This window comes from Leuciscus leuciscus (genome assembly GCF_965113295.1).
Source record: "Leuciscus leuciscus genome assembly, chromosome: 5".
NCBI classification, from domain to species: Eukaryota; Metazoa; Chordata; class Actinopteri; order Cypriniformes; family Leuciscidae; genus Leuciscus; species Leuciscus leuciscus.
The window spans coordinates 41,872,512-41,888,178 of NC_138729.1; the positions used below are offsets into that span (position 1 = coordinate 41,872,512).

Consider the following 15,667-nt stretch of genomic DNA (forward strand, 5'->3'; position numbering starts at 1 on the left):
AAATGTACTATCTGTGATTTCAACACAGTTAAAGGGATAGTTCACTTTTAAATAAATTTTGGGTATGTTTTAGCTTACCTCAAGGGCATCCAAGATGTAGGTGTCTTTTTTTCCGCAGTAGTTTCAATTTTTATATTTTTAGGTCAAACCGTTCTTGTCTGTCAGTCATATAATGCAGGTCTCTGGTCATTATCTCAAAGAGCATGCACAGAGTCCAAATTAAAACAATTCCCCGTCGTCCAAATTAAACAATTCCCCATCGTAAGTACACATTGATGGCCTAAGACACGAAACGAGCGGTTTGTGTGAGAAAACGAACAGTATTTATATTGTTTTTACCACTTATACACAGCCATGTCCGAGTGATCTGATCTGACGTGTGCGCAGACTGGTGCATAGATATATACACACTAGATGTCGACTTGTCTACGGCAGTTCATTGGAACGAATGTCTTTAAGGCGACATCTAGTGTATATATCTATGCACCAGTCTGCGTACACGTCAGATCAGATCACTTCGACATGGCTGTGTATAAGAGGTAAAAACGATATTAAATACTGTTTGTTTTCTCACACAAACCGCTCGTTTCGTGTCTTAGGCCATCAATGTGTACTTACGATGGGGAATTGTTTAATTTGGACGACGGGGAATTGTTTTAATTTGGACTCTGTGCTTGTGTTTTGAGACAGTGACCATCGACCTGCATTATATGACTGACAGACAAGAACGGTTTGACCTAAAAATATAAAAAATGAAACTACTGCGGAAAAAAAGACACCTACATCTTGGATGCTAAAACATACCAAAAATGTATTTCAAAGTGAACTATCCCTTTAACAACAATTCAATATTAACACTGTTTAATTCTTAGTTGCTATAATTCTTAAAAACTGCAAACAGTCTTCATTTTAATTAACCAAACTACTAAGTCAATTACTTTTAGAATAGTTTATGGTCACTATAATTAAAAAGGAATTTATTTAATAAGCTAAGTATTAATTATTGCTTTTATAAACTGACACTTTATTAAATAATTATAAGGCACATATTAGAGTGGTTTTACCATTTTTGTCTTACAACAAAACTTGCTATTGTGGCTTATATATTATTCTGCTGGACTATGCCATAGAATATTGGTGAATGCAATGCAGTGCTTTCTTCCCATACGCATACATTTTTTTTTTAAAGCAGTGTACAGTATACTTTAAAATCTTCTTTAAAATTTTGCACATTGCACGTTGTCTTAGCTCTGTGAGAAGCTCCCCAAGTAAGAATTCCATTATACATTATAAGTTTTGGCTTGACTTTGACTTACTAGCCTGTGGGAGATCACTTTAAAATCTTATATCTTATTTAATTACTTCTCCTAGACTGCAAAGAGGACCAATAACATGGAGACCAAGTAGACACTTTTGCTGAAGTCTCATTCTTCTCAGATAATTTTTTTCACCTTTCTCCTGCAAGTCTCCAGGAATGAATGTGTCCCCAGTGGAGTTTCAGGAGAGATCTCAACAATTAAACAACATGTGCTCAAATTTGTCAAGATACCAAAGTCAGCAAAAGTCAGAGATCTCAATATACACTGAATTATCTGAGATATGCTATCCACATTTATTTTATAGCTCCATACCCTTTTACAGTATGCCAATAATTGTCACAATTGTGATTCTTTCTTTTTAATTATATTAGTTTTTAAAATCATTTTTTATTATTTTATTTATTTATGATTCTATTTTAAGAAATATTAGGAGAAATATCTGAGACAAAGGTGACATAAAACAACTCCTGAGCAAAGATTGCCTTCCGGAGAAAGGCAACATTAAAAAAAATATACAGATTTTGTCTGATTACATTGAAAAGAAATGATAATAACAACAAAGCAAGTAAAAAAAAGGATTCCAAGAGAACAAAGAGAAATATTGTACAAGACTCACAAGTTGAATGTCTCCTCCCACACAGGGTTAAGGTTACCGTAGATAGTTTTGGTTCGCTTCTTAGTCTTTCCAACCTGAACCGTCACATACGGATCACTGGAACCAGTTCTGTCTTTAGCCTGCAGGCCCTGAGCACTCACCACTGGAAAAAACCACATGAACACACACAATCTGATCAGTAAAAAAATATTTTTTATATGCTGCTGTAGACATTTTTTAGTATTCAATTGTTCCTTGAATATATAGATTATTGAAAGGTGTCTACTCTAAATTTAAACTAATACATTGTTTAAATGAATACATTATTAGCTAACTGTGTAATTTGCATATGTATATTTTTGAAATACATAACTTGGACACAGTCACCTGATAACAGACCACTCTAAATTGTAATGTAGATATGCATTTTCTGTAAAGCTGCTTTGAGACAATATGCATTGTGAAAAAGCAGTATACAAATAATTGTGAATTGAATTGAATACTCTAAACATTTCAATCAAAGTACAGAGCAATATCAGCTGTCCCTGCTTCCGTACCCGTGATGGAGATTTTGGCAGACCATTTTGATGTTCCGTCAAGCACTGTCTGTTTGATGGTCTTCATCTGCTGAGCATGGTTCAGTTTAGTCATACTGAACACAAGCCTTATCATCTCAAAGATTTCAGGCTTGTTCCTCTCTCGGATCTTCATGCGGTCCTTCATGGCTGATATGATATGCTGGGTTCTGTCCTCTGCTCCCGTTTTGGAGCTCTTCTCAGCAGCTCCTAGCAATTGTAGAGATGCGTTTATAATTTGATCGCAATATAAAACATAATAAAAGAGGGAACAAAAACACATCAAACATACTGCACTAGTGAAAACGTTTCTATTGTGTATTTTCATTACAAATTATATTAACATTAAAAGGAAAATTTGAATTTAAATGAATTTTTGTATATTTTTCATGAATTGTATAATTGAGCATTAGTGTTAGTGTATAATCTTACATATTTCTTCCTCATTTTTACAAGCTTTCTGCTCAATCAGTTGGTTACTTTTAATAAAAAGCATCCATCAATGGCACAGATGTAACATTCATAAGGAATAGTGCAAAGAAATAATAAAAATACATAAACTACTAACTGTAATGAACATTTAAGTATTTTTTTTTTTTGTTGTTGCTTGTTTTTCTGTATTTGGTTAGTGACTCACTCTGCAAACAGTCTGCGTTGAGAAGCTCCTGGCATTTTTCGTGGCATTTGACTCCACACTCTGAGCAGCGCATGCCCTGCCGCGCGATACCCCACAACAAACCCTCACATTCATAACAGTAGGTGGGCGTGGTGGCGGTCCACACTTCAAAGTTATGGGGTGTCGTGCAAGAAATAGGGTAAATCAGAGCCTGGAGGGTCTTCTTGTACACGTGATTCTTCTACAGAGAGAGAAAGAAATTGAAAATGGTGTCAGCAGAAATGGGCCCTAGACGCAATCCTGATTATGGCATTTCAAAACAAAGCCCAGATCAAATGTAGGATGTGTTGAAATGAAAAGACAGGAAGCTGTTAAGAATGGTTCAAACAGAAAATGGGAAAATGAGAAAAATAGCAGGTAGAGTAAAGTGTAAGAGCCCAAGATATGCTTTATAAATATTGGTGTAGGTGTAGTTATGGAAGTGGGCAGACAGGTGTCAAAGTGATGACCAATTGAGAGCCACATCACACATCTTTCTCTACATAAGGTGTAGGTGTACACCCACACAAACATTCATCAATTCGGAGCATCTGAAGGGTAACTTTAAATTTTGATATAAGACTAGAAAAATTTAAACTAGAAATGAAAACTAGAGCATTTTAATTATGTCAACTATTACTCCGTTATCATTATGACCCTTGCGTCATTCCAAACCACACAATGAAAAAACAATGCCATGCAATAAAAGTGAAAGGAGACAGATGCTGTCAAGCTCTAAAAATGGCAAAAGAAATAGAAAAAAAGAACCATGGATGTAATAGTTATACAAATGGCTGTGTGATACTGTATATTACTTCTGAAAGACTACAAGTCCACTGAAGACATATTATTTATTTTAATTCTTTATTTATTAATTGCATATCAGCACCAAAGAAATTCAAAAAAATATTCTGCTGGGAACTTTTAAAGACACATGATACAAATTAAATAATTATCTACTGAAAATCTTTGTCATATTCAAACTCATTACATTGTTACTGGTTATGAAATATGTGAATGGTATTGATCATAGATGGTGTGAATCATGTCTTTTCAGTGAATACTGACTTAAATTTCTGTTTCTTTTTGCTATTTCTTTAAAGTCAGCATGACATGAAAATTCACCCTCTCTATTTTCTAAATACTTGTTATTGGTCTTATTGTAAATTATACATCCATACATAGTTTGACTTCCCTCTAGTTTTGTAAAAGGACCTTTGCATTCATTTAGTCTGCTTAAACCCTGCCCCTTTCTCATAATCTAATCCAAGCTGTAAATTAGATCTACTGCCATCCAATCAACAATCAACGGATAGATCACTTATTTTTTTCACTTAAATGTACACACAATACAGAAGAAAAGATCTGTCACTACTTCCTTTTCATTGCAACTTTAACAATTGGGTTGAGAGAAGCAATTTCAAAAAAGAGAGAAGCAGATAGATGACTGATGTTTGTGTATTTGCAGATCTTACCAGTTCTTCATCCTTCACTGAAGAGCGTGCAGATAATGCGCGTGAGATCCCAGCTTTCCTGGACTGTACCAGAGACTGAGAGAGGGGAATAATGGTTGAATATGAATTAATAATAGTAGTACTCATTATACCATTATGGGTCTGTGACTTTATTTGTGCTCCCCTAATGGGTTTAACAAAATTGTTTGTTATTTTTCCTTAAACACCTGGTAAATGTCAGTTCATGCCTGTATATACTACATTCCCATTAATATGCTAAACACTATTCACCCATTAAGGGCGCCATGTCTACTTAAGAAGTTTTCAGCATTTCATTTCTAACTTCTTAAATGACTAAATACAATAATAAAGAATAGTACCAACAACAACAACCACAAAAAACAGCCTATAAATACTGTCAATACAACATGCTGAAAAAAAAACCCCATCAATGATTGTTTCATAGCTAAAGGCAGACAAATACTCCAAAGATTGATTTTCCATAGGAACAGAGATAAGAGCACAATTAAGCCTCTCATAGCTAATGACAGTGATTCAACACAAGCAAATGGCTGGCTTTATATTTTCCTTGGCCATAAATTGCTCAGCTAGTCAACCGTGAGTAGTACAGGGTGAGTGAGGGGGCTGGCAGGTCATAGCTGAGGTTCAGTCAATTAAAAAGGCTTGAAAGCTAAATACAAGGATCAATACTACATTGCTAGGAGAAAATGTCCAGTTGCAATGTCATAAAAATGCACACAAAAAAAACAGAGTAATTTTTTCCCTTATTTATTATTTGTCTGGAACATGTAAATTGTAATCAGAATCAAGTATTCCAGAGTCGTGCAATAACCTTTGTTTATATTCATCTTAATCACCCTTTACAAAAAAGAAGCCTTCGTTGCCATGAAAACTGTTGTGCAAGTCAAAAGCTTCAGATCAAGCCTGTTTTTATTTTGCATTTATTCTTTTTTGTCTCTTCTGCAGCATGTCAAATGTATCTGTGTGGGTTTCAATTTTATAGTGTAGCAACAAAGACTGATTGATGAAAGTCCCCCATTTCTGACTCACGGATATGTCAGTGAACTGAAGAAGACAAACTCTTCAAATACTCCTCAATAGTATGCACACTCGCCTGGTTTTTAAAGCACCAGTCACATATGATGTCCCTCTTCAAGGGTGGAGAAAAGACATTCAATTACAAGTTTACATTGACACATGTATATGGACGCCAAAATCCATTAATCAAAAACAGACCACTTGTAATATCAACCCTTGTGAGACAGGATGTCATGCGCTCATTCATTGGTGATATAGTATACTGCTCATTTCAATCACGAGTTGAGCGGCAAATCAAAGGTGATGGCATCACACACTGAAAATTAAACCGTGCACAAAACAAAATTTTTTGACAATCTGAAGTTTAATATAATATTTTTTCGCTTTGTGAAAGTCATCCAACACTTTCGCCTTCAGTGTGGACAGACAAATTGCTTGTCACTGGAATCACATCATGTCTGACTAGGACGCAATGTTATCGCTAAAATAACATTCTACACCTAAAATAATGTAAACATATGCCTGAATATTGTTTTTAAGTCTGCTTTGAGTAAAAGCTGAAAAATAAAAAAAAACTTGAATTGTGAAGCATTCTCTTATAGAAAAGGTTTACTTACCATGGCCTAGTAGTGAAGGAAAGCATTAAGAAAAATGCCAAAAGAAGATAAGAATTCAGTAACAATAAGATTACAATAAGCCAAATCTGTATATACCCAATAGAGAGGGAAAAATTACTAACAAATGTGGCAGAATGTTATTTCAATATGGGTGGGGCTGTGGAAAATAAACAATAAAAATTAAATCACTCACCACTTCGCTAACCAAGGGGATAGGCTTTCTCTTCCTAAGGTCAGGCATGCTGTCAATGCCAAATATTCCACCTCCCCTGAAGATAAAAAATATGGATATTCCAGTAATGGAAGATACAAACATGGTTCGAACAGTGAAAGAAAATGAGCAAGAGTTCATACCCAGGTTTGGCCCATGGATGTTTGTTATGATCTCCATTGATATTCTGAAAGGTTGATCATATTGTCATGTATTAAAACAAATATAAAATGTTAAAGCTTCACATATAGGCAACAAAAACAGCACATGGGAAACGGGGAGAAAAAGGAATAGTGAAAGCCCTGCTGTTTGGTTGATTGAATTTCACCACTATATTCGTGACTATCAGAATTTTACAGTCATGAGAAAAATTCTAGTCAAGACAGGACGAGACATGCAAGTTCTCAAAAATCTCTAATGCACAATTCCTGTCAGAAAATTACAATTGAATTGACTTTCAAAACACATGATAAGTATAATACAGTATATCTAACACAGAGAAAAGTACTTTTGCTTTTGATGAAAGATAAATACAGAAACTTATCTTGCAAATAAAAATTATACGCAATCATACCAAAATTTGTAACATAAATAAAATAAAATAAAATAAAATATAATGTTAGCAAAATACATTTTATAAAAATTAAATGATTTTATGTAATATAAAATTATGACAAATTATTGAATAGCATTCATGCCACCTCTGTGCTATAATAAAAAATGCAAACACCATTTTATCTCAACTCATCATTTGGCAACAGGCTACAAGTGCACTAAATTAATTTTATTTCTTATTTAGAAACATTTCTTTCTCAAATAATACCAAGAATTGTTGATGTAGTTGCAACAGAATCATTAAATTCCTTACACAAACCCATCCCTAATGCCAAACCCCACAAAACAAAAGGGTTGATGGAAGAAAACCATTGCTATAAAACTCTGACTCAGCAACTCTAGCAATAGGCCTTAAATGTATCTGCCATCACAGTTTCTATTTTATACGGTATAACCGGGAGGGATACTTTAATGAGCTACAATCAATAACACAGTCTGAAAATGTGTGTAATGTTTACAATGCAGCATAGCTTACAATGAGAACAAGGCATGATTTAAACAAAATAAAAAATAAAAACAGACAAGTAATTTAACAGAATGCAGTAAATACAAAAATTTGTCTGTAACCACCATGCACATTTGAATTCCTTTAAACAACATTATTTATCTTCAGCACTGCAAACATAAAACATCAAGGCACTTTTTAAACAATGTGAAAAAGATATAACCTGATCTTCATCCTGGCTTCCATCTGAAAATAAAAACAAATAGCACATCAAGCTATCACATAATTGTTAGCCAGAACCAGACAGGACTCTTTAACTAGACAACATTATAAAGCATTTCAACTTCTTGTCCAAGAACATATTTATATCTGCAGACAGAGAGTTTAATAACCTTGTTTATAAATATGGACTGGGAATATGAACTGCATAACTGTGGCAATTTCGCAATTGATCTAGACAGTTCATGAAAGTTTCATTGAGATGTTTTATTCATTTATAACGGCTCCTAAATTTTCCCTGCACTCTGCTTTCATGTCAGATTTGTTTTCATTTCAGTTCAATGAGTGTAATTAGTTTGTTTGAGCCTGGGGAACAAGACTAGTGTAACACCCAGAAGGGCGCTTGCTAATATATCTGCAGAAAAGGACCACTGGCTACAAGAGTCAGCAGTTTCTGATGAAATCTGATATTTTACAGAAAGAAATAGGAAAAAAGAGTAGCATTTAAATATTGCACACTATTTGTGAGACACGTTTTATGTGCACAGCCATGGTCATCGTAATTTTTTACTTTCCATTTCTGACAAGGAATTTCATGACAAGTTCACAGAAACCACCAACACAGCAAATTTTAAACTTTAGCCAGAAACTTATGGCAAATCCCAATAAAACAGAACAATGAATATGATGCAAAGGGCCTCAATATACCTGGGTTCAAATCATCTTCAGAAAATGCTGACATGGTCACTATACTGAGTTGTCTTCTGGACTCTCTCTTCTCCCTCAGAATCTGCTGGAAAGTCCTGAGGCACTTCAGGCGGCGTGCATCCCGCTGACTAAGCTCTGCTTCGCTACCTCCTTCTGTGAAGGACTCGGTGGGAGGCTTCGTTTCCCCCATTAGTGTTCTCTGCTCCTCTTCAACTGCTAGTTCCTCAGGGGAAAAAGAGTCTTGGATAATGTCTGTAGAGAAGCACTGTGTTAAATGAGTACTGGTTTGAGGTCCATATGTAGCATCTGATGCATTACTGGTGGATGAGTCCAACCCTGGAGAATTTGGATGTTCTGAATCTTCAATATTATGCTGGTGAGGAGGTGATTCAGGTTTTGCTTTGGTGGGGATGCATTGAGGTATCTCGGCAAAGCCTTTCTCCGTACTGATGGCTTGAGGCCGCTCAGAATAGTTGGTTTCTGTTTGTGGAGTCCCCATCTCTATATGAGGCATCTCTAAATTTGGTGTTCCAGTCACCATCATTCCTTGTTGCTTCCCACACAGAGAGATCGGTGAATGGACTTCAATTTTTTCTCCTGGTAAATTTGCACAAGTTCCATCCATCTTCTTCAGAGCTCCACGTAAGGCAGTTTTGAAGTCAAGAACTGCTCTACCAAACTTTTTTACATTTAATGTCACATTACTGTCATCAGCAGAGTCAGGCTTCCAATCAGGGGCATTTTGATTACATAATGATGTAAATTCATTTAGAAGGCTCCTGGATGGCTCAACAATCACACTTTCTATTGACTCACTTTTAAATGGAAGATTTACGAGGCAATTTTCAGAAGAAGATACATGATGAATGTCATTCTGATACACAGAACACTGAGGACATTCACCATCTCCTTTGCAATTATGGGAGCCCAAACCAGGTTCTTCATGGAGCATTTCTGCATCATACTGCTTCCAATCCTCTCTACTGCATGCACTAGCAGGAGAGTTGTTGTGTTTACCAGATACTATGGATATTTGATCTGAGGTGCCCATTGTACAAGTACTTAGAGCTCTTGATGGGTCCCAGCGGTTTACCTCACCTGTGCAGCACTCTGACTCTTCAAAACTGCCTTGTCTGGAGCAAGAATCATCTTCGCTCAATCCAATCTCTCCACTCCTACTGCGTTTTAAAGCCACTGGGTTCCAGGTCTGACATTCACACCCTGTATTGCCCTGTCCAGAGGTGGGTCTTTCTGGTTCAGACTCAGACTTGGAACTCTGACCTGAAGATGGAGAACTGGTGCTTGGACAGTCCTGTCCATCCTGGCGCTCAAGGAAACCAAAGCTAAGCTTCCTTCTCCATGCACCTTGAGATACATCTGACCTTTGATCAGATGCTTCTTGTGTAAATGGATGGTGTTCATTGTGGTTTGAAGCCTTGGCACTAGTGAAAGTGGATTGCCATGGCACCTCTTTGTGTTTCCCATCAAAAACTTGATATTGCGGGGGTATATTACCACAGCTACTTGAGGATTCAACAGCGTAAGGCTTATTGCAGCCTATACTAACAGTTTTACTTGATTTGTGATGGTGGTAGGGACCTTCAGTGCCACCCATTGCCCCTGGCCAAGTCTCCACACCAGATTTTTTTCCAGACCGCATGCATTCAATCTCCATTAAAACGGCATCTACACAGCTAGAAACCTCCTCAACAGAACCACGAACAGATGACAAGTACTCCCTCAAGTCTGAAATCTCCTCTTGTATTTTGTTGATCCCTCGCAATTCCTTTAGTATGTGCTCAACGATAGCACTCGATTCTTCCTCTTGATAGTCCTCATTATTTCCCTTCACAACTTCATCCTGCACTGTCATATTAAACCTGCACAGCAGAGTGTCTGTCTGTCTTTTAGGCTCACCATCAAGTATTCTACCAGATGAAAACTCAGTCCCATTTAGATCTTGCGACATTTGGTTTTGAACCACTGCTAAATTACTGTTGTGCTGCAAAGTGCAAGGAATCCTGATGCCTCCTTCTCGATTTAGTTCCACTTCCCCTACGCAAGGTGCCTCAGAAACTTCTCCCAGCCCATGTCCATTTGGCACCTGAGGCGAGCAGCAGTCCTCTACCGAAGCTAATCCTCTCCTGTAGTAGTTCTGCAACTTTTCAACATCATCTTCACCCTCTACATCCTCTTCTTCAATTCCAGCATAGTAAAGACCAGAAGGCTGGACAGTATGATCTGCAGATCCCTGCAAGAAACGATTAATTTTCCCACGCAACACCAGAGCAACTCTGGGATTAGGCTGCCTCCTCTTTGGCACTGAATATTTTTTTTTGGGTCGGGGATACTGAGGGACGCCTGTGCCATCCTGTCCATTGCAGCGGTTGCGGGAGAACATCGCTTCCCCTCCCTTCTTCTGTGCTGTGGAGCTGAATCACATTACTCAGGCTTGAAATACAGCATCTGATGATACAAATGAGAGATTGTCAATCAATTTAAGCAGGACTTGGTCCAAGACTAAGGGGGAAAAGGACATTTAAAAGAATCAAACCAGTGCACATTTACAATGATTGTTTATACATTTGGTTCTTTGTCTTAAGTTTAATTCATAGCTCATTTCCTCCCTTGTCAAAGTTGTCATGGATTTGCAACACCACAAAGTAATCCCAGAATTCATCAGTGCAGAGAATTTCCCAGAGTCTCCCAAAGCTGTCTAAGAGCACAGTTTGATCAATAGCATGCACACACTGAAACTGTCAATCATCAATTTTCACATTATCTGGTGCAAATACCACTGACACCAAAGTGTATTTAAATTATGTGGAAATGTGATGGTAATAAGTATGCCAAAGTGAATAGCTCTATCAGTGAGGATAGCATATTCCAACAAGAAACACGCCTGAAAATGATCACTTTGTTCTTCATTCCTTGAGAACAAAAATAGAGGTAAAAAATAGAGGCTGAAGAGGTATTCTGGCTCATCATCCCCTTGCGGAGAGTCAATTAAGAACAGAAAATGTCACATGTTAGTGCAAAATCGTGTAACACTGGAACAGTAGCTATGGAAACCATTTGCTTTACCTACATTCAGGTTCTCAGAATATACTGTAGATATATGTCTCTATATAAAGATGGCAATTACCTGAATAAAACTACCTCCTCTGTTTATTCCTCTATATTTCTCTTTACTTTCCCATTACTGATATCTGCTCCCAAGCATCAACTTAATGAAACAAGTTACACAGGTTGTCAGGAACTGTAAAGGGACTCATGGATGTTAAGATGGTATGACTCAAGTGAGAGTCAGTTATTCTCATCTTATTTTGACACCCCTGCTCTGTGAGTTTGCATGTGGTTTATTCTACAGTATTTGACAGACAGCAATTTAACTTCGCATTCTCCCACAAATAAGTACTCAGTCCGGTATGTCTTGCTGAGGTGGTGTTACATTGGAGATTGAGGCTGAGAGAAGATGAGTTGGTGTGATTAAACCACAGTGTTAAGAGTTTGATTTAAGGCAAAAGGGTTATATCATACATGAAGCTGTGACGGAGCTGAAACATTACAAAGAACAAATTAAATTAATGTCATCCCCGCCCATTTCCGTTGTCAAATGGAGAAAAGGAAATGAGGTAATTGTATAAAAGGAGGAATTTAAACTAAAGGCGGGAGAGGAGAAAGTGCGGAAAGAGACGTGTGGAGTGGTGTTCAACGTGGGCTTTGTCGAGGTGAGCCTAGTCTTTCTCCATCGTGCTCTAACACTTGCCTAACTAGCAACAACTGGATGAGTTTTAAATAGCCAAACAATTTTTATGTTATATTTCGTTTACACAGTCTTCACTAGTATCCTTGCATGCCTCTCAGTCTCGCTTTTTAACCTTGCCCCTTCCTCTCGCTCTCTCTGTCTTTCACTGTAGGAAAGGGCATTCAAGCATGCTAATGTGGCTTTATGAGATCACTGAAGTATAAGAGCTAAAGGTGAGATCCTTCTGCATGCATGTGCTTTCCCAAGATCTTCATTGCATGCATTTTCTGTCAACCTAAAAGTATGGAAGACAAAGGCACAGAACAAATGCTGGGAGGAGAAAGCAGAGGGTATACAAACTACCACTTAAAGGTTCAGTAAGCAATTTCTGAGAAAAAAATATTTGAAATCACCAAAACAAACAAGCTACTACCCAAAAGGATCACACCCCTCTCTTTGTAACTCCACCCCCAAATTCATAAAGACGCTATGCAACACAGGCACCTCCTCTTAATGAGTATACGCCCCTTACTGCTGATTGGCTACAAGTATGTTTTGGTAATCGCCAATCCTCTTATCATCAGTGTTTCTCAGAAATCGCTTACTGCACCTTTAAAACAAATGTTTAAACGTGGATAATGTTTAAGGTAAATGGGATGGGAGTAATGTTTAAGGTAAAATAATGTAAATGGAAAGGAAAAAAAAGAGGTGCCAGTCAGAGTGCTTCAGGAGCATTTCAGAGTCATTTCACCCAGCTCCTACAGTTTTGTTCAGAAGACGCTACATTACTATTCTTAAACCTATATTGCAGGCATATGTGGGCAAACAAATAAAATTCCAGTGTTTGTTTGAATTCCATTATTTGACCCCCTTTTCTTGCATAAAACATATCTTAGTACTGAAATCAAAAACAAATTATTAACGTTTCTTCAAAGCAACAAACATTTCAAGCAATTTCTCATTGCATACAAATAATTTGCATGACTTGAGAGCAAAAATGTGCATCCTCCGCATGGTGCACAATAAATAAAATGATCACATATTAACCATTTTATTGACAAACTGAAGTACACGTGTTTGTTGCCTAGAGGTGACATCATGCAATAGAGGGTTAAAGATCTGAATACAGAACAGCTTCTTCATGACTGCAAGATTAATTGGAATATTAATTGGCAATGACTTCCTCAGAGCTCACAGCTTTGCACACCACTTCTCACATCATCCATGTACAGTACTATATTTACAAGTAGAACAGAATAATTATCTGTAGGTATAGATCACAATGTGAGGACAGGCAAGGCTTATAATTAATGTTCCCTTTCACTGAGCTTTCGGTTCAAATACAGTATATGTGTCTCTTTTGTCACAACCAGCACACACACACACACACACACACACACACACACACACACACACACACACACACACACACACACACACACACACACACACACACACACACACACACACACACACACACACACACACACACACACGCAGAAGATTAAAATCTGTGTGACTGACAGAATTAGATTTTCTCTTTAATGTTCCCTTCACACTAATGGAAGTACTCAAGACAGATCGTGAAAATATTACGTTGATTAAAATATAAAACTAGCCTATATCGCAACTATAAGATGACTATCAACTATAGAGAATTGCTGTCCCAATCTATTTCTCTACTTTCCACAATAATTTCATCCAGACAGTCAGGTGGAATGACCAGGCATTCATCTATCAAAGTAAAAGTAATGACACAAAGTCAAGAGTGTCCATGGCAGATCTATTCTTCAATACAAAGAATCAGCTATCTAGTTTGATATTGATCTTTTTATCATATTATTTTGTCTAAATGTTCCTGCAAGAATTCAAAGCAAAAACAAGGAAAAGCAAAGAGAAAAGCACTTTTTACAACAACAGGTTGGGTAGAGGAGAAGAACTTCTACCACAGAGATGCAATGTTATTTTTTGTCTAGCCTTTTTTATTCATCACAGGAAATAAACAAAGGGAGCCTAGTATCAGCCACAGTGTATCAGCCACAGCGTGCACCCATGGGCGGCTCGCAGTCTGTTTACATATTATCTGATGCTTACTGAACAAAATGGTGCACAAAACTGCAAGCTCTGATCTGATTAGTTTGCTTTATTCAACTTCCTGGAGTAAGGATTTTTTTTTATTTTTTTTTTATTTGCTGCTTTACATGTCAGTCAGATATTAGCTGCAAAGCAGACAAAAATTGATGACGATGTTGTCAAAAGACAGCTCCAACTGAGAAGCTAAAAGTCAGGAATGATGTCAGAAATGCTAGTAGTCAGGAATTTTGGGGAGAACATGTGTGCATATTTAAAAGTCTCCTTTCCGGCAAACTCAATAATCTCTGTGATGTTAAGCAGCATAGCCTTCTGCTGTCTCCAGGCAGGCTGTTAACCGTTTACAGGCAGCTTATTCTGGCTGCCTGCCACAAGGGTCATGCTGAACTCACACGTACAGCCACAGGCACCATTATCCATTTCTCCGTATTTGGCCTTCCAATGTCATGCCTGCTTGGTGTATTCACAGCAGCTCGTTCAAAAAAATAAAAAAGACAGAAATGCATAGAAGGTCAAGATCCAAGAGCTCAGATTGTCAATCAATCCATACAACATGATCTTTGAATTTAACATGGGTACTTTTTTGCATGTAAACTAAATAAATATTAAATCTGCCACACATATAAAACAAAACCTAAGCATAATGCTGGAATCACAACCTGTTGGAATCACAACCAGTCACTGCAACTAAATAGCGAGACAAAAATGAGAGTGAGACAGCCAGCCAGCTCAAATGTCTATATTACTTGATGAACACTGAATTATAGTAAAGTACAACCATGGAACTCAATTACACTCAAACTTGTCTCAACCACATGACACCTTAGATAAGAGAGGAAACTGTTCAGATATTTAGATTATTTCTTAACATACGTATACACTGCATAAAACTTCTCAACATATCAAGCAGAGAGAAATAATTAAATTTAAATATACATAAAATTTAAATATATATAAAATAAAAATAAAAAATTATTTATTTAAGAATATTATAAACCATTTTTTTTATATATAGCACCACAGAATATTGACAATAAAGCAACACCTTTTCTGAAATACTGTTGTAAGAGCTTGCAATAAGATATATTGATTTCTCTAAATACTAAAATAAAATATTTAATAATTTAAACCTATTGAAAGAAAAAACATCCAACTTACCACGTTGAAGGTGTACAGTTCAATTAAACCACAGATGTAAGTGGCCAATATTAAGTACATTTTCTGAAAGAGTGGAATTAAAAAGAGGGCTCCACATTACGATTCCAATGTACAAAGTCCTTAAAAAAGGGATAATAATAAGTCCATAATAAATGTCAAAATAGAGTGAAAATTACAGATTGAGTCTAAACCCACCCA

General features: G+C 36.8%; 1 protein-coding gene across 8 annotated transcripts in view; it reads right to left on the bottom strand.

Moving 5' to 3' along the window:
* unc13ba (unc-13 homolog Ba (C. elegans)) overlaps positions 1-15,667 on the bottom strand; it is a 109,366-nt gene that overhangs the window by 33,029 nt on the left and 60,670 nt on the right. For 7 of the 8 annotated variants that reach the window (XR_014206154.1, XM_082170133.1, XM_082170132.1 and 4 more), the window contains exons 13-18: positions 6,629-6,672; positions 6,468-6,543; positions 4,620-4,694; positions 3,127-3,346; positions 2,472-2,699; positions 1,936-2,077 (exon numbers count right to left, since the gene is read on the bottom strand). Coding sequence is in view for 7 of the 8 variants with exons in the window: in XM_082170133.1 (XP_082026259.1) it covers positions 1,936-2,077; positions 2,472-2,699; positions 3,127-3,346; positions 4,620-4,694; positions 6,468-6,543; positions 6,629-6,672 (785 nt within the window). In the remaining variant the exon portion in view is untranslated. Of the gene's footprint in view, positions 1-1,935; positions 2,078-2,471; positions 2,700-3,126; positions 3,347-4,619; positions 4,695-6,467; positions 6,544-6,628; positions 6,673-7,768; positions 7,792-8,472; positions 10,939-15,469; positions 15,662-15,667 lie in introns of those variants that run through there. The other variant, XM_082170136.1, reaches the window with a different exon arrangement.